Source organism: Ichthyophthirius multifiliis (genome assembly GCF_000220395.1).
Source record: "Ichthyophthirius multifiliis unplaced genomic scaffold scaff_1120509251446, whole genome shotgun sequence".
Lineage (NCBI taxonomy): Eukaryota > Ciliophora > Oligohymenophorea > Hymenostomatida > Ichthyophthirius > Ichthyophthirius multifiliis.
Genome location: NW_004085867.1, coordinates 3,135 through 21,452, shown reverse-complemented (window position 1 = coordinate 21,452; position 18,318 = coordinate 3,135). Strand labels below are relative to the sequence as shown.

At 16.3% G+C, this 18,318-nt stretch overlaps 7 protein-coding genes across 7 annotated transcripts in view, besides 50 other annotated features; 3 read left to right on the top strand and 4 right to left on the bottom strand. All coding sequences in view use genetic code 6, as the record gives it.

Annotated features, from left to right (window-relative positions):
* Positions 1-2: 2 nt before the first annotated feature.
* Positions 3-49: a microsatellite.
* Positions 50-91: 42 nt separating this feature from the next.
* Positions 92-126: a microsatellite.
* A 68-nt stretch (positions 127-194) lies between these two features.
* Positions 195-274: a microsatellite.
* Positions 275-735: 461 nt separating this feature from the next.
* Positions 736-774: a microsatellite.
* A 111-nt stretch (positions 775-885) lies between these two features.
* Positions 886-934: a microsatellite.
* Positions 935-1,561: 627 nt separating this feature from the next.
* Positions 1,562-1,715: a microsatellite.
* Positions 1,568-1,613: a microsatellite.
* Positions 1,592-1,711: a microsatellite.
* Positions 1,632-1,714: a microsatellite.
* Positions 1,634-1,666: a microsatellite.
* Positions 1,716-1,769: 54 nt separating the features above from the next.
* Positions 1,770-1,816: a microsatellite.
* Positions 1,776-1,820: a microsatellite.
* Positions 1,790-1,838: a microsatellite.
* Positions 1,826-1,922: a microsatellite.
* Positions 1,881-1,934: a microsatellite.
* Positions 1,888-1,945: a microsatellite.
* Positions 1,902-1,944: a microsatellite.
* A 78-nt stretch (positions 1,946-2,023) lies between the features above and the next one.
* Positions 2,024-3,600, bottom strand: IMG5_206000 (leishmanolysin family protein, putative). The gene has a single exon (XM_004023722.1). The coding sequence runs from the start codon at positions 3,582-3,584 to the stop codon at positions 2,115-2,117; it is 1,470 nt and encodes a 489-aa protein (XP_004023771.1). The 5' UTR covers positions 3,585-3,600; the 3' UTR covers positions 2,024-2,114.
* Positions 3,601-3,960: 360 nt separating this feature from the next.
* Positions 3,961-4,024: a microsatellite.
* Positions 4,025-4,549: 525 nt separating this feature from the next.
* Positions 4,550-4,600: a microsatellite.
* Positions 4,552-4,596: a microsatellite.
* Positions 4,558-4,606: a microsatellite.
* Positions 4,586-4,637: a microsatellite.
* Positions 4,638-4,702: 65 nt separating this feature from the next.
* Positions 4,703-4,753: a microsatellite.
* A 1,868-nt stretch (positions 4,754-6,621) lies between these two features.
* Positions 6,622-6,668: a microsatellite.
* A 6-nt stretch (positions 6,669-6,674) lies between these two features.
* Positions 6,675-6,762: a microsatellite.
* Positions 6,763-7,075: 313 nt separating this feature from the next.
* Positions 7,076-7,838, bottom strand: IMG5_205990 (leishmanolysin family protein, putative; the record flags this gene model as incomplete). The annotated part of the gene is made up of 2 exons (XM_004023721.1): positions 7,076-7,314; positions 7,823-7,838. 2 exons carry the CDS (start codon positions 7,836-7,838, stop codon positions 7,076-7,078), a joined length of 255 nt encoding a protein of 84 aa, XP_004023770.1.
* Positions 7,431-7,472: a microsatellite.
* Positions 7,839-9,594: 1,756 nt separating the features above from the next.
* Positions 9,595-9,681: a microsatellite.
* Positions 9,644-9,684: a microsatellite.
* Positions 9,685-10,027: 343 nt separating this feature from the next.
* Positions 10,028-10,069: a microsatellite.
* Positions 10,070-10,572: 503 nt separating this feature from the next.
* Positions 10,573-10,674: a microsatellite.
* Positions 10,613-10,669: a microsatellite.
* A 344-nt stretch (positions 10,675-11,018) lies between the features above and the next one.
* On the top strand, positions 11,019-11,546 carry IMG5_205980 (leishmanolysin family protein, putative; the record flags this gene model as incomplete). Its single annotated transcript, XM_004023720.1, has 1 exon — positions 11,019-11,546. The coding sequence occupies one exon, from the start codon at positions 11,019-11,021 to the stop codon at positions 11,544-11,546; it is 528 nt and encodes a 175-aa protein (XP_004023769.1).
* A 92-nt stretch (positions 11,547-11,638) lies between these two features.
* Positions 11,639-12,244, top strand: IMG5_205970 (leishmanolysin family protein, putative; the record flags this gene model as incomplete). Its single annotated transcript, XM_004023719.1, has 1 exon — positions 11,639-12,244. The coding sequence occupies one exon, from the start codon at positions 11,639-11,641 to the stop codon at positions 12,242-12,244; it is 606 nt and encodes a 201-aa protein (XP_004023768.1).
* A 273-nt stretch (positions 12,245-12,517) lies between these two features.
* Positions 12,518-12,560: a microsatellite.
* A 57-nt stretch (positions 12,561-12,617) lies between these two features.
* Positions 12,618-12,659: a microsatellite.
* A 28-nt stretch (positions 12,660-12,687) lies between these two features.
* Positions 12,688-12,727: a microsatellite.
* A 296-nt stretch (positions 12,728-13,023) lies between these two features.
* Positions 13,024-13,077: a microsatellite.
* Positions 13,078-13,497: 420 nt separating this feature from the next.
* IMG5_205960 (leishmanolysin family protein, putative) lies at positions 13,498-14,645 on the top strand (the record flags this gene model as incomplete). The annotated part of the gene is made up of 1 exon (XM_004023718.1): positions 13,498-14,645. Exon 1 carries the CDS (start codon positions 13,596-13,598, stop codon positions 14,643-14,645), a length of 1,050 nt encoding a protein of 349 aa, XP_004023767.1. The 5' UTR covers positions 13,498-13,595.
* Positions 14,198-14,235: a microsatellite.
* A 189-nt stretch (positions 14,646-14,834) lies between the features above and the next one.
* Positions 14,835-14,873: a microsatellite.
* Positions 14,874-14,972: 99 nt separating this feature from the next.
* Positions 14,973-15,024: a microsatellite.
* A 36-nt stretch (positions 15,025-15,060) lies between these two features.
* Positions 15,061-15,130: a microsatellite.
* Positions 15,062-15,123: a microsatellite.
* A 178-nt stretch (positions 15,131-15,308) lies between the features above and the next one.
* Positions 15,309-15,357: a microsatellite.
* Positions 15,318-15,403: a microsatellite.
* Positions 15,318-15,404: a microsatellite.
* Positions 15,354-15,388: a microsatellite.
* Positions 15,355-15,388: a microsatellite.
* A 548-nt stretch (positions 15,405-15,952) lies between the features above and the next one.
* IMG5_205950 (leishmanolysin family protein, putative) lies at positions 15,953-17,023 on the bottom strand (the record flags this gene model as incomplete). Its single annotated transcript, XM_004023717.1, has 3 exons — positions 15,953-16,324; positions 16,506-16,708; positions 16,876-17,023. 3 exons carry the CDS (start codon positions 17,021-17,023, stop codon positions 15,953-15,955), a joined length of 723 nt encoding a protein of 240 aa, XP_004023766.1.
* Positions 17,024-17,234: 211 nt separating this feature from the next.
* Positions 17,235-17,300: a microsatellite.
* A 121-nt stretch (positions 17,301-17,421) lies between these two features.
* Positions 17,422-17,456: a microsatellite.
* Positions 17,431-17,501: a microsatellite.
* Positions 17,502-17,640: 139 nt separating this feature from the next.
* Positions 17,641-17,751: a microsatellite.
* Positions 17,652-17,745: a microsatellite.
* Positions 17,752-17,952: 201 nt separating the features above from the next.
* The window catches only part of IMG5_205940 (leishmanolysin family protein, putative), a gene marked incomplete at both ends in the record, with an annotated part of 1,128 nt that continues 762 nt past the window's right edge, over positions 17,953-18,318 (bottom strand). Inside the window, one exon of the mRNA XM_004023716.1 lies at positions 17,953-18,318. This exon is cut by the window's right edge and continues 762 nt beyond it. Within this exon, the coding sequence (XP_004023765.1) occupies positions 17,953-18,318 (366 nt within the window).

Below are 18,318 nucleotides of genomic sequence, written 5' to 3'. Positions count from 1 at the left end.
ATTATATTATATATATATATATATATATATATCTATTTATATATTTATAATTTTTTAAATTTTATATAATATCATATTTTTATATCAAAAAATATTAAAAAAAAAATATATATTAATAATAAAATAGTATTAACTAATTATTAATAAGCATTATTTTATGTTGAAAATATTTTAACACGAATTTAAACTAATTCAAATATAAATATAAATATAAATATAAATATAAATATAAATATAAATATAAATATAAAAATATAAATATAAATATAAATATTTTTTTTATATATACAAAATATAACTTTTTATTATAATGTTAACAAAAGTTTATTGAAAATCCAAAAAAATTAATTTTTTTTTATACTTTAATTGTAATTTATTTTTATAATTTTTATATTTATTGATTTATATATAAATAAATCTAAATTAATAGATATAATAAGGTTAATATGTAAATTCAATATTTTTTATATCTTATATTGGTAAAAAGAAAAAAATATAATTTTTTATTAATAATTTTATTTAAAAATTTAAGACATTGTGTAATATGCCATATAAATTATAAAAACTTATTTTATGTAATAAAATATATTGAAAAATAATTTTAATTTTAATAATAATAATTAATAAAAAATTATAAATATTAGAACAAAGAAATAATAAAAATTTTCATTTTGCTAATAAATACAATGCCAATATTTAAAAGAAAAAAATTATTTAATAATTAATATAAATTAATAAATAAATATATAAATATTTAAAAAATATAATAAATATATTTTTATTAAGAAAATTTATTAATTTTAATAAAATTAAATAAACTATACATTTTATAAATTACATAATAAAATAAAAATAGAGCATAAAGAAATATATAATATATTTAAATAAAAAAAATATATTAAATAATTGAAAATAAATATATAAAAATGTAAAAATTATATAAATTTATAATATAAAACATAAGATAAATATACTTTTTTTTAAAAAAATACTATAATATTAGAATTATTAATTTATGTTTACTAAAATAAATAAATGTTTCTATATAAAATAAACTTTTTTTTAAAAAAAAAAAATTAGTTAAGATAAAATAAATTTGAACTAAAGTATATACTGTAGGAAAGAAATAAAAACTATTGCTTTTAATTTTCTTATAATTTTTTGAAACAAAAGTATTATTGAATTTAAAAAGAGTTTTATTTTAAAATAAAACAAAATATAAAATAAAAGTTATAAAGTTATTAAAAAATTATATTATTTGAATATTATTCTTTTAAAATAAAAAAAATAAAATAAAAAATACTTTATATAAAATAATTATAATATAAGTATGATAAAGTAATAAATAAAAGAATGAATATATTTAAATAATAATATATAACAGTAATAAAAATATTTATGGAATATTTTAATAAAATAATTTAAATAAAATAAAAAAAAAAATTAAAAATAAGTTAAATCTATTGAATAATTAAAAAATTGAAAAAATTTTAAATAAATTAATAAAAATAATTATTAAAAAGACAGAAAATATATATAAAAAAAAATGCAATTAATTTTTTAATAAAATAAAATAAAAAAAAATTTAATAAAAAAAAAAATAAATTATAATATGTTATAGTAAGAAAGATAAATAAAAATAAAATAAATAAAAAAAAATATATAATTATATAAGTAATAATATAATAATAAAATAAAATAAAAAAAATTAAAAATAATATTAGATAATGTAATTTATTTAAATTTATATATAACTATATAAATTAAAAATATAAATATATATTATATATATATATTTATATATTTATTTATATATTTATCTATGTTTTTATATTTATTTTTCTAATTTTTTTTAATTATATTATTTTATTATATTTAAATTTAAAATTTTTTTTTATAAATTTTTTTTTTTTATTTTTTATTAATTTTTTTTTTTTTTTTTTTAAATTAACTAAATTATTTATTCTTTTAAAAAAATGAATTAATTTAATTAAAATTTTTTTCTAATAAATAAATTTAATTTAATTAATAAAAGTTAATAATTATAAACAAATTATTTATGTATTTATTATATTAAATAAAATTAGATTAAAAATTATTAAATACTTAACTAATCAAGCTACTTATTTCTTAAAGCAATCATTTCCAAAGAATCCTTTCATACATTAACATTAATTTTTTAAGCAATATCCGTTTTTACTACAAAATCCTGGACATATTTTTTTATACATACAAAACTCTTATATATTTTCAGGACATATAACATATCCATCATAACCTTTAACTGTTATTTTTTCTAATTTTTTTTTACAAATTAGTTTTTCTTATCCTACAAATATAAAGACTTATTATCCATTTGAACTACATTCATATTTATAGCAATTACCTATAATATTTTCATTTTTTTTTTTTGATTTTTTTTCTGTTTTAGCTAATAAGTTTCCGTTAAAACATCTTGAATCTTCTCCAAATTAACCTCCATTTTTTTCATTAACATCTTCAATGTTCAAAAGACTATTAACATCCCAGCATTTATAATCTGGGTAGGTAAATAAATTATTGCAACCAGGATTATTAAATAAACCAACACTACAATTAGCAAGACCATGGTGGTAAAAATCGCATAATTTCTCGTCAGTTTTAGGATCACAAAATTCTCTTGTTGTAGTTTTACATTTACCAAGAACATACTCACAGCCTTTACCTTTTCCATAGAACATCTATTCTTCCATAGATTCGTTTATTTCTGTATAGAAACCTGTATCTCTTAAAAGATTAGTTGTAAAACCACTAAAATAAGCCTAAGTATATGATACAGATGCATTCATGTATTCGTTTTGCATGATTGTGTTTAACCAATGAGAATTTTTAGAATTTCCGTTTCCTTAGTTTTAAAGAGGCATACCAACTAAGGTAGGACATCCGAAATATTTACGAGCAAATGCCAAAACATGAGGAGTTGTGAGTAATAAACTATCAATATCCCTTATTTTTTATGTAATAGTAGGTTTAGCATATGCGATTCCATTAGAATTTACCCATTTAGGTATATCTTCATCGCTAAAACCTAATATATGAGTAATTTCATGGATAACTATTTCAATTAAATCTTCAAATTCAATAGCATCATCCAATTCTATTTATTCTAATTCAGCTAAATTGAAGTTAACTAAACCATGAGTTGGTCCTTGAGCATCCAAAAATTAACACCAAATAGCAGAGGCTTAATACTACTAATCATCTTCCATTACATATTATACATATAAATGTAAATCAGAATTCTTTCCTCTAGTTTTATCTGATTAAGGAACATCAACTTTTCCACATTTCGAAGATTTATATCTCATATTTACTTCAGATTTTGGAATTATTTTTATTAAACGAGTAAAATATTCAATAGCTATTTATACGGCTTTCTCGCATATACTAGTTAACTATTTATTTTTAGCATTTTAAGGTAATATTTTGAAATAAGACATATCATAACTTATTACCATATTACGGGGAATTTTATTTTGTAAATTACGGATATCTTAAGATTACATGTCAGGTGGAATTGATTTGTATTTGTATTTTTATTTCATTTGATCGTGGGCACATTTATGTTTGAGGATTCTTAAGCTGAAAATACAGGTTATAAATAATAATGTTATAATGAATTTTTTCATTTTATTTGTTTTTAACTTTTTTTTTATTTATAAATTGATTATAATTATTTTAGATTTAGGTTTTAATATTTTGATATCTAGGTTTTTGTTAACGTTTTATATAATAATTGTTTTAATTATTATATAAAAATAATTTTTTATTATATATATTATTTATATAAAATATTTCAAATTTTATCACAAATAATATTTTTCTAAAAAGATAAAAAATAAAATAAAAAAAATTATTATTATTATTGAAATTAAAATATTCAAAATAAATTTGTGTTTTATAGACATATTTAATAATTATTATATATATATATATATATATATATATATATATATATATATTTTTATATATATAAATATTATATTTTTATATTTTTTTATATACTAAATTGTTTTTGTACAATTTAGTTTTAAATAAGTATTTTTGTAAAATTAAGTTATATATATTTTCTTTTTTTAAATTATTTTTTTATTTATTTATAAAAGAAATTATAATCTAATTAATTTTATTATAATATTTTTAAATTAATACCAAAATAATTATTAAATGTATTTATATTTATTTGTAGTATTAAAATCAATTATAATTTTATTTTTTAATATAATTATAAAAAATACATATAATATTTTTTTTTTAATTTGATATATTTTTTTATATTTTATAAAGTTTTAATCAAAAATAAAGGCAAAAATCAATTTATTGCCGATTTTTTTTGATATTTTTTAAAATTAAATTAAAAATATATATTTAATATAATTTTTTGAAAAATAAACTGTATAATTTTAAATTAATTTAATTTAAAAATTAAATACGCATTCATATATAGTTAATTTTTATTTATTATATATATTATTATAATATGATTATTTTAAAATTATTCATCTAATTTTTTATAAATATTTATATTAATATATATATTTAATTATATTTATATATATTTTTATTTCTAAATATTTTTTTTATTAATATATTATTATAATATATTATTAATTTCTTAATTTATTATTCATACAAATATCTTATACATAATTATTTATTAAAGTTATTATATATAATATTTCACAATATAATATTATTAAATATATTTATTAAAATCAAAAATTATCATATTAATAAAAATATTTAAATTAAATAATTTTAATATATATATTTTATTGTTATTTTATATAATCATACAAATTAAAATATTTTTATATTTATTTTTTTTCAATTTTTTTTTAAAAAAAGTCTAATATAACATTTCCAAAATACTGCTATATACATAATAATTTTAACTTGATATTTTTTTTGTTTATTTTGCTAAAATTTAAATTAAAATTAAAAATCTTAATTTTAAAATATAATAAAAATTTTCTTTAAAATATTTAAGAAAGGAGAAAATATTTTTTAAAATTATATAATTTACTTAATTCTAAAACAAATAAATTTAAATTTATCAATTTTATATATATAATAATACAAACAATTATAATAAAGCCATTTTTTTTAAATAAAATTCTCCTATATGAATATATCTATTTAATATATTTTTTTTTTTTTTAAATATATAAAACATGTTAAAAAAGTTTTTATATAATAATATAATTTTAATAAATTTAATATTAAATTTTAATCACTATAAAAATATCATACAAGCAAAATCAAAAATTTTTAAATAAAATATAAAAAAAATCCAATTGCATATAAATAAATAAATTAAGGAAAGAACAATGATTTAAAAATATATGCGCTATATAATTATGAAATGAAAATGATAATTTAACAATATTTTTTTTATTGTTAATTTTTGATCTTCTAAACATACTAATGTATTAATAACTTTAATTTATGTTATTTATCAGAATACATATTTGACTGATCTTATTGAATTTTAAGATTTAATGGAATTAATTATCCACGAAATAATTCATATTTTTGGTTTTAGCGATATACTGATATATGCCTAAAAATCATTAATTATTTATAATTAATACATATAAATTTTAAGCTGTAATTTATTCCTAAATATATTTATCAATATATTTAAATAATAATTTTATAAAACTTTCATTAAAGTAAATTTATTAATCAAATATTAAACATATAAAAATAAAAAAAAATTATTAAAAAAAAAAAAACTTAAAATTCAATATAATTAGGAATAAAATAAATATTAATTATTAATAATATCAGTTTAAATATCTGCTTTTTAAATTTATATATAATTAAGAAAAAATATATTGAACCAATTACTAATTTCAATTTAGAAAAATTATTCTATATTTTTAAATCATCATCATTTTCTTTTTTACCTTAATTTTTCAATAAATTACTTTATAAAATTAAATTCAAATTTAACAAAATATATCCATTATAGAAAGCATTATTTATGTATAATTTTATATTCATAAGATATTATATATCTCTCTCTTCTATATAATATTATAATTACATTTATATCACTAAAAATAATATTTTGTTGTTTGCATTTTCATAAAAATGGGGATATATTAAAAATAATATTATGTATAAAAAATTTCAAAAATCAATATATAAATTCTTAAAATAAGATAAATTATTTTATTCTTAAATAAGTTAATTAATGCTTATTTAAAAAAATAAAAAAAATAATCATATTGATAAATCATAATGCTTTATAAAACACAAAAAAAATATCTTTAATTATTTATTTTATATTTGTTAATTAAATAGAAGAATATTTTATAATTATTTTATATATTTATCATATGATTTTTTTTAGATATAAATTATTTTTTTAAAATAAAAATAATTTTATTTTATTAAAATATTTCGATATAAATAATTATTCAATATAGAAATTTTTTAATAAAAATTGGAAAAAGATTATAAAAAATCACTATAATATATAACATTATTTATTTTTTCTATCATTTAATACTTTTAATGATTATTTAATTTTAAAAAAATATTAAAATCAATATATATATATTTATTTTTTTAATATAAATTAAATATAAAAATAATATATATATTCAATATAGAAAATATAATTATTTTTATATTATTATAAAAATTTATATATATATATTTTTTTTTTTTTGAATCATTCTAAATATTTTTAAATTTTTTTTTTTTTTTATAAATTTAATTATTATCAAAATTTTCCATTATAATAGATACTAGTAATATTACAATCATGATCGTTTAAATAACAAATACTAAAATTAGAAGATCCATGGCAATAATAACGACATAATCCATCATTTTTTACATGACTACAAAATTCACTTATATTTTAATCACATTTACCATTGACAAATTGACAGCCTTCTCCTTATCTATAAATTGTTTTTTACTTCATAGAGGCGTTTACTTCAGTATAGAAACCTGTGTCTCTTGAAATATTGATTGTAAGACTAAAATATGTATAAGTTTACATATTTGAATTCATGTATCATTAGTCTTCGATGATTATTTTTTCCCAGTAAAATCCTGTAGATTCGTTTCCTCCTTAATTTTCAAGAGGCATACTAAGTAAATTATGATATCTGTAATAACTTTTAGCGAATTACGAAACTTGAAGAGTTCTGAGAGAAAAAATTCCAACTCCTCTTACTTATATTTTAATAGTAGGGAGAATATGGGATGATCCATCAGTATTTACCCATCTTAATATATCATCATCGCTAAAACCTAATATATGAATGAATCATGGATAACTATTTCCATTAAATATTAGAGTACAATAAATGCCTAATAGTTATTATTCTTAATGATTATATTTTAATTTAGATTCAAAATTATATTGAAAATTTAAATTTTTATCAAAATTAATTTTTAGTAAATTTAAAAAGATAAATAATATAAAATAAAAAACTAAAATATATTAATTTATATTGAGTAAATAATATTTAATAAAAAATAAGTCTTTAGACGAAATTAAATGTAATTATTATGTAATTTAAATAAAGATAAATGTTAATTAAATTAATTTTAATTGAAATATAAATATATATTATTTGATAAAAAAGGTAATTTTGTTTTCTCTGTATATTTTAATATAATGTTGTCTAATAAAACTTATTTTAATTCGTTACTTAATATACTGTTACTATTTATAATCTGGAAAATACTAATTCTATAAAATATTGGGTGCTCTGGCTAAAACAAAAAAGAGAATTCAAGTATATAAAAAACATACTTACTATATTAAACATGTACATGATGATGGTTAAAATAGTTGAGTATTTGTTAAGAATTATATGTCTAAAATAAATCTAGGTATTCCAGACATAAATTTATTGAAAGCCTTTACAAATATAGAAGAAAAATATTATGATAAAAGTCCTTTTTTTAGAAATTCAATAAAAAAATTAATTAGAGACTTTAAACTTATTATAAAAGAATCAAAATGGCAAAATGATAATTTTAAATTTTGATTTCTTATATCAAAGTATTTCGACAATAAAAATTTGAAAAAAAAAGACATTATTTTTAATTTAATAAGGAAAAATAAATTAGAAAATATTGATTTAATTGAACTTTTTTAAAAAATTACGGCTAAAAGTTGCTATTTTTTTAGTAATAATTTAGAATAAAAAAAATTCTATAAAAATGCACTATCTCTCTCTTAATTAGTTAGTTATCGAAGTTATTAATTTTAAAAATACAAATATTAATTTTTTGGAACTTAGGACCTAATAAAAAAGACCTACTTTTGAACAAATAAATTAAAGAATTTAGTGAATTTATTAAAAACATTACAAAATCAAGATTTAGAAAAAGATTATAAACTAGAAAAACAATGAAAAAAAAGTACTTTCCATAAATGATATTATAAATAAATTTTTATATTACAAAATATTTATCAGGAATAATTATTTATTATTTGACATAATATAATGATATAAATATAAACATAGATAATTCACACAAAAAATTAAAAAGAAGTATATCATTTAAATACAGTTATGAAGGATATTTTAAGATATTATGTGCTTTTAAATAATATAATAAACCAAATAACAATAAAAAATAATTATAGAAATCCTGCCCAGTATAATAATTATATAATATTATTAGTTTTCAATAATACAGTACTCTTTTTTGGTAAAATCGCATTAGTAATTATGTGTTCACAGCCTGTTTATTAGCCATAGAACATTTTTTCTTCCATAGTGGAGTTGATTTCAGCATAGAAACCCTGTATCTTTTAAAATATTAGCTGTAAAACTACTAATATAAGCCTAATTAGGTGACATTAATGAATTCATGTATTTGCTTTGTATATCGATTTTAAAGAGGCATACCAAATAAAGTAGGATATTCTAAAAATTTACGAGCAAATCACAAAATTCTGGAGTTCTAAAATATTTCCTTATATATTATTTAAAAGTATTATTAATATGGAGAAATCCGTTAGAAATTAAAGTTCACCATGAGCAGGTCCTAGAAGATCTAATAATTTGCAAGAAATAGCTACGGCTAAATATTTATCATTTTATTAATATGTCATTTCAGATTTAGATCTTAGGACTATTTTTATTAAATTAAAAATAATCTATTGATAATGATACTACTACTTTCTACAGGTGCAGTTAATATTTTATTTTAAATATTAGAAATAATAAGATATATCACAAGTTATGACCGTATAACTTGGTTTTTTATTTTTTAAATTATTGATATCTAAAATTTCCTAATTAGATGAAATTTAGTTATATTTCTATATTTCTTTCATTTTATCATGGAAGCATTAGTGTTGGAGGATTTTGGAAAGAAATGCAAGTTATTAATAATAGGTTAAATAAATATGAGTATTTAATTCATTTTAATATTTTTTTTTTTAGTGGTTTATTTAATAAGGCCTTTAATTTTATTTTATTATTTATTTGAAAAATAGAATTTTTTAAGAAGAAAAAATAATTTTTTTTATTTGATATTTAATAATAATTTAATTTACCTTTATAAAATAAAAAAATCTAAATATATTATTAAATTATTTAATGAATATATTGAAAAAAATAAATATATAATTAATATATATATTAATTAATATATATAGATGTTCTATCGATTTCAATTTCTAATATAGTATTTTTATAGATATTTCCAATTTATTCATTACATTTATTCTATTTAATGAAATTTTATTTTTATAAAAAAAATATTAAATATGGAAAATAAAATAATTTTGTATATTTAATTTGGTTAATTAAGATAATATTATATATTTTTTTATATAGAAGTAAATTAAAAAACACATTTATTTATTTATTAAATTTTAACTTATTGATTCTTGTTTTTAAAAATTTTATGTATTTGTTTTAAATTCATTTATTTATTCGGGATAATATATGATTTTGATTATATAATAATATATCTAATAAATTATTTTTAATATAATAATTATTAATTAAAAAATATGAATTTTAATTTTAAAAAATATCCTATTAAATATTAAATATTATTTAAAGGATTTTCGAATATATATTTTAAATTTCATAATTTATAAAATATATATAACTAAAGATCTATATAATATTCATTATTCATATTTAAAATCATTTTTAATTTAATTAATATTTTATTTTACAATTATATAAATATTATAAATATAAAATAAAAAAATTTAAATCTTAAATATTTTATTATTTAAAATATTTTTAATATAATTAATATTATTAAATTACTATAAATATCTTTTAAAAGATATTTATTTTTAATATTAATTTTATTTAACTTTTTATTCATATAAATATAAATGGAAACTATTTCAAATATATTTAATTTTTTTAATTATAATAAAGTATAAATATAATTATATTTATATTTTTAAATATTTAATGTTTTTAGTATATCTAATATATTTTAAAATGAATATTAAAATAGTAAATAAAACATATTAAAAATATGTAAAATTGAATTATATAAGATGATAATAAAATTAGTATTAAAAAATATAATTTTAATTAAATAAATATAATTTATCAAATATAAATATTTATTTAATTAAATAAATATAATTTATTTAATTAAATAAATATAAATTTAAATAATTAATTTAAAAAATGGATATGAAAAAAATAATTATAACTCTATATTTAATAAACTGTATTATTAGCTTAAGAGTCCTCTAGCATAAATGTGCCCATGACAAAATGAAAAAAAAATACAAATATAAATCAATTCCACCTGATATTTAATCTTTAGATATTCGTAGTTTGTAAAATAAAACACCACGTAATATGGTAATAAGTTATGATATATCATATTTCTAAAAATTACCTTCTAATGAAAAAAATAAAATGTTAATTTCTACCTTCGAGAAAGCTATATAACTAGCAACTGACTATTTTTCTCGATTAATAAAAATATTTCCAAAATCTGAATAAAATATGAAATATTAATAAAGTCATCCCAAATGTGGAGAAGTAATTGTCCCTTAAAATGATAAAACTTAGGGAAAGAACTCTGATTTACATTTATATGTATCATATACAAATAATAAAGATGATAACTATTTAGCTGTAGCTAGTTGGTGTTAATTTGTTGATGGTCTAGGACCTACTCATGGCGAAGTTAATTTCAATTTATAATTTATAAAAGATAAAAATTTAAATGATCCTATATAATTTGAAGATTTAATGGAAGTTATTATACATGAAATAACTCATATTTTGGGTTTTAGTAACGATGATATACCTTTATGGGAAACTTCTAATGGATCTCCTCATATTGAACCTACTACTAAATAAAAAATAAGGGGAATTGAAAATTTACTAATTAAAACTCCAAACGTTTTGGAGTTTGCTCGTAAATATTTCGGATGTCCTACTTTAATTGGTATGCCTCTTTAAAATTAAGGAGGCAATAATTCTGAAGATTCTCATTGGAAAATACAGACATTCAAAACGAATATATGAATTCATTAACCTCACCTAATTAGGCTTATTTTAGTGGCTTTACAACTAATCTTTTAAGAGATACAGGTTTCTATGCTGAAATCGACGCCAATATGGAAGAATAAATGTTCTATGGATAAGGAGCAGGTTGTGAACACGTCATGGGTAAATGTGATTCTGCTAAAATAGAATTTTGTGATCCTAAAACTGACTAGAAATTATGTGATTTTTACCATCACGGATAATCATTTTGTCATGTTTATACATTAAATGATTCTGGTTGTAATACTTTAGTTACCTACATAAATGCAAAATGCTGGGATGTTAATAGTATTTTGAACACAAGAAATGCTTAATTAGAATAAGGAGTTAAATTTGGGATTGATTCGAGATGTTTTAACGGGAATTTAATGGTTAAAAATAAAAAACATAGCTTTTAAAATATAGGAAATTGCTATAGATATTAATGTGATTCTACTAAATAATAAGTGAATATATGGGTAGGATAAATTAAACAAACTTGTAGTTAAAATTTAGAGAAATTAACATTTTAGGGATATAAAGGATTCCTTGAATGTCCAAAAAATTTATCTAATTTTTGTAGGTTCAAAAAAATATGTCCCGGTTTCTGTAATGCAAATGGATATTGCTTAAATAATAAGTGTTATTGTGCTAAAGGATTCATTGGAAAAGATTGCAATATAAAAATAGTTTCTTGAAATAGATTATTATTTTTCTATTATTTTAGAAAATAGAAGTCTTACTTTTTTATTATTTAAGCTTTTAATTTTTTTTTATATTAATCTAAATTTTGCTTCAAGCTTAAAAAATATTTAATTTTCATTTTTTAATAGCATTAATAATAAAAATATTTAAAAAATTAAATAAAGATTTATTACATTTAAAAAAAAAAAAAAATTAATATTATTTATTATAACTACAATCAAATTTTTTTAAAAAAATATAATAAATAAATAAAAATAAACTTTAATTTATATAAATATTATATAAATATAATATAAATATTATAAAAATTAAAAAAATAATATTTTTTATTCAATATTAAGAAAAATTTTATTTATAGATATATGTTTTTTAAAAAAAATATTAATTTTTAAATAATATATAATTTTTTTTTGAAAAAATATAATATTAATAAATCAAAATTAAATATAAAAACATAAATTAAAAAATTAAATTAATACTATTTTTTTATTATCTTCTAATATTTAAATTGATATTATATTAATTTTTATACTTATATTTAAATTTATATCATAATTTTTTATTTTTATTTTTTTAAAAATTACATATTAAAATTATTTTTATTTTAATCTTTTTTTAATATAAAATAATTTTTTTTATTTTATATAGAGAAAAGAGAAAATATTTATAACTAAATTCTATAAAAATACTTTAATCTAAATAAAAATAAATTTGAAATTCATACATATTAATATAATTAATAATCATCTCAATTAAAAGCATATTTATATTTAATATTTTGCATTTAATAATAACAAAAATATTTTTTATTTAATTTTAATAAAAAAAATTGTGATAAAAATTCAAATTAATTAATATTATTTTAAATATTAAATAAAAAATTAATTTTATATATAATTATAAATATAAATAATTATGATATATCATATTTTAAAAGTTATTTATTTTTAAATATTAATATACATAATCAAAGCAATCATAATCATATTACAAATAATAAAAAAAAGTTAAAAAAAACTAAAAATGAAAAAACTCATTATAATACTATATCTAATAACTTGTACTTTCAGCTTAAGAATCCTCAAACACAAATGTGTTCACGATAAAATGAAATAAAAATACAAATATAAATCTATTTCACCTGATATGGAATCTTAGGATATCCGTAATTTACAAAATAAAACTCCCCGCAATATGGTAATAACCTACGACATGTCTTTTTTTTCAAAATTACCTACTCATGATAGTAATAAATAGTTTATTGGTTTATGTGAGAAAGCCATATAAATAGCGATTGACTATTTTTCTCGTTTAATAAAAATAATCCCAAAATCTGAAATAAATATGAGATATAAATCTTAAAAATGTGGAAATTTTGATGTTCCTTAAATAGATAAAACTAGTGGAAAGGATTCTGATTTACATTTATATGTATAATATGTAATGGATGTTGATTAGTAGTATTATGCCTCTGCAACTTGGTGTTAATTTTTGGATGGTCTAGGGCCTTCCCATGGTTTAATTAACTTCAATTTAGCAGAAATATTGGAATTAGAATTGACTGATTTTATTGAATTAAAAGATTTAATTGAAATAGTTATCCATGAAATTACACATATATTAGGTTTTAGCGAAGATGATATACCTAAATGGAAAAGTTCAATAGGAACTCCATATAGTAAACCTACTATTACATAAAAAATAAGGGATATTGATAGTTTATTACTCACAACTCCTCATGTTTTGGAATTTGCTCGTAAATATTTCGGATGTCCTACCTTAGTTGGTATGCCCCTTTAAAATTATGGAGACCAAAGTTCTAAAAATTCTCATTGGGAAAACACGATTATCCAAAACGAATACATGAATGCATCTGTATCACTGACATAGGCTTATTTTAGTGGTTTTACAACTAATCTTTTAAGAGATACAGGTTTCTATGTTGAAATAGATGAATCTATGGAAGAATAGATGTTCTATGGAAAAGGTAAAGGCTGTGAGTATGTTCTTGGTAAATGTAAAACTACAACAAGAGAATTTTGTGATCCTAAAACTGACGAGAAATTATGCGATTTTTACCACAATGGTCTTGCTACATGTACAACTGGTTAATTTAATGATCCTGGTTGCAATAATTTATTTACCAACGCAGCATATAAATGTTGGGATGTTAATAGTGTATTAAACAACATGAATTAATTGAAAGAAACGGAATTTACTTTGGGACTGATTCGAGATGTTTTAACTCGAACTTAATTTCTAAAAAAATAAAATAAAAAAATGATAAAATTATGGGTTATTGCTTTAAAAATGAATGTAATGCAAATGGATAATAAGTCACAATACATATATAAAAAGAAAAAATAGTATGTAAATATAATAAAGAAAAAATGACAGTTTAAAATTATTAAGGATATATAGAATGTCCGGAAAATATATAAGAATTTTGTGGGTTTAAAAAAATATGTCCAAATTTCTGTAGTGCAAACGGATATTGTTTAAAAAATAAATGTAATTGTATTAAAGGATTCAGTGGAGAAGATTGCTCTAGAAAATAACATTTTTGAAAACAAGAAATAATAATAAAAAAAAAAAAAAATTTAAAAAAATAATAAAAATTTATAAACAGAGTCTAAAATATATTAATAATTATATATAAATTTAAGTAGTTTTAAAATATATTAATAAATTAATTTTGAAAGTAAATAAAATAATATAAAGAAATATTAAATTAAAATATATATAAATATAAAAATATATAAATATATAAATAAATATTTTATTACATTTAAATAAATAAAAAATATTAATTATAAATATATATAAATACTAATCTTATAAATACATATTAATAAATATTATAAATTTATATATATAAAAAATTATTATTTTAAAATTATTAAATTTTTTATAAATTTATAATATAATTTTTATTTTACTTTTTGAATAATTATAAACAATTCATAAAATATATATTTTATTTATTTTATATTTTTTTTTCTAGTTATTTTTATCTTTTTTTTAAATACTAATTTATATTTATGTTTCTTTATTTTATTAATTTTTTAAAATAATTTTTAATATTAAAAAATATATTTAATTTTTTTTAATAAAACTATATTTTTAAATAAAATATAATATTTGTTTTTTTTATTTGTATTTAATTAATTAAAATAAAAATAAATTTAAAAATAAACTAATATTCTTTTTCATAATTTTTTTTTAACTGAACAATCTTTTTCTTAGTATATTTTAGAGTAATAGCATTATTCTTTTAAGCAAAATTCATTTGCACTACAGTTATTTGTACAGAATTTTTTTTAAACATACAAATTTCATGTATATTTTCCGGACAATAAATATATCCATTATATACGCTAACATACATTTAGGCTAAGTTTTAAGTACAATTAACCTTTTAATCTCCTACTTCAATAATCAATTATTATTAATTACGATTACATTAATATTAATAGCATTTACCCTACAATTTATCAGATAGTTAATGTTTTTTATTCAATAAAGTCACATTAAAACATTTTTATTAAATGCCAAATTTAACACCATATGTATTCTAATTTTCTTATGTATTTAATTGACTAGTATCCCAGCATTTTCCGTTAGTATTGACTTTAGAAGTGTTACAATCAGAATCATCATATTAGCCAATATTACATATAGAAGATCCATGGTAATAAAAATCACATAGTCCATCGTCTTTCACAAGACTACAAAATTCTCTATTTTTTTAATTCGCATATACCATATATGAAATCACAGCCTTTTCCTTTTCCATAGAACATTTATTCTTCCATAGATTCGTCTATTTCAGCATAGAAACCTGTGTCTCTTAAAAGATTGGTAGTAAAACCACTAAAATAGGCCTAAGTTAGTGATATACTTGCATTCATGTATTCGTCTGCGATAGCTGTTTATTCCCAATGAGATCCTGCAGACTTTTTTCCTCCTTAATCTTCAAGAAGCATACCATGTAAATTTTGACATCCGTAATAATTTCTAGCGAATTACAAAACATTAGGAGTTCTGAGAAACAAAACTTTCAACTCCCCTTACTTTTGTTTTATTAATAGGGAAATTATGAGACTATCCATCAGAATTTACCCATCTATTTGCATCATCATTGCTAAAACCTAATATATAAGTGATTTCATGGATAACTATTTCCATTAAATCTTCAAACACAATAGGATCTTCCAGATTTTTGCTAGTTAATAAACCTAAATTAAAATTAACTGTACCATGAGTAGGTCCTAAACGATTTATAAATTAACACCAATTAGCGTTGGCTAAAGCATTGTTACTTGATTCAACTGTATATGATACATATAGATGTAAATCAGAATTTCTTCCTTAAGTTCTGTCTATTTAAGGAATTGGAACTATTCCACATTTTGCATTACTATATTTATATCTAATATCTGTTTCTTTTTTTGGTACTATTTTTATCAAATGATAAAAAAAATCAATTTCCAAATTTAAAGCTTTCTCGAAGCTATTAGTTATTCTAATTAGCTTATTTTTCAAAGCAGAAGTAGCTAAATGTTTGAAGTAATCCATATTTAGGCAATTATCATAATACGAGCTTATTTAAGTTATAAATTACGAATATCTGAATATTCTTCTACAGGATCTAGAGGGATTGATTCATATTTTGAGATTTCTTTAAATTTATCATGACCACATTTGTGTTCGAGGACTTTTAGACCGAAAATAAAGGTTATTAATAATTAAATTATTATAAATTTTTACATCTTTTATTAATTTTTTTTGTAAATATTTTTTTTTTATATATATTATGATTATTATTTTTTCCTTATTCTAATTTTTATTTAAATAACTTAATAGAATAATATTAAATTAATAAAATATTTTATATAGTATAATAAAAATTATTTATATTTAAATAAATTATCATTAAATAAGTTAAAATAATTTATAAAAATTTATATTTATATATTTAATAAAAATAGTTTAATAAAAATTAAAAAAAAATAAAAAATATTTAATAAAAATAAAAAAATAAAAAATTAATTAAGTTTATAGAAATTATTTTTTTAATATTGTTACATTTATAAAATTATAAAAATTGAATTGATTATAAATATAAATTAAATGTATATTATTTATCAATAATTATTAAAAGAAATTTAAATTAATTTAAAAAAAAATTATATATAAAAAAAATATAAATATTAATAAATATATATATATAAAAAATAAATATATATATTATATATATATAATTATATGTTTTTTTTTATATAAATATATTTTTATTTTATTTTATTTTATTTTTAAAATCAATATTAAACAATTTAATAATGATATATATTTAATTTTTTTATACATTTACATTAATATATCTATATATATTATTATTTTTATTTTTAATTTATTTTATTTATTTTTTAATTTATGTTCTATATTATATTTTATATATGTATTTTATTTTTATTTTTTTATATTTTATTTTTTATATCATTATTTAAGTAATTTTATTTACTTATTCTATTTTTTATTTTAATTTTTTTTTTATAATATTTTCTAAAAATTTAATTTATATAGAAAATTAAATATAAATATAATATACCTTTTTATATTTATAAAATATCAATATTTTTTTATTTATTTTTAATTAAAAATTAAATTAAAAAATAAATATATAAAATATTTAGTTTTTTCATAAATTATTTTAAACTGAGCAATCATTTCCTTAGAAATCTTTTGCACAATAACATTATTCTTTTAAGCAAAATCCATTTGCACTGCACTGATTCGGACAGAATTTTTTAAACCCACAAAATTCGTTTATATTTTCTGGACACTAAATATATCCATGAAATCCGTTAACTTTCATTTATGCTAAGTTTTAAGTACAAATGACCTTTTAATCTCCTACTTCAATAACCAATTTTTCATTAGATTCACATTTATATTAATAACATTTACCCTACAATTTATCATATGGTTAATGTTTTTTATTCAATAAAGTCACATTAAAACATTTTGATTAAATCCCAAATTTAACACCATATGTATTCTAATT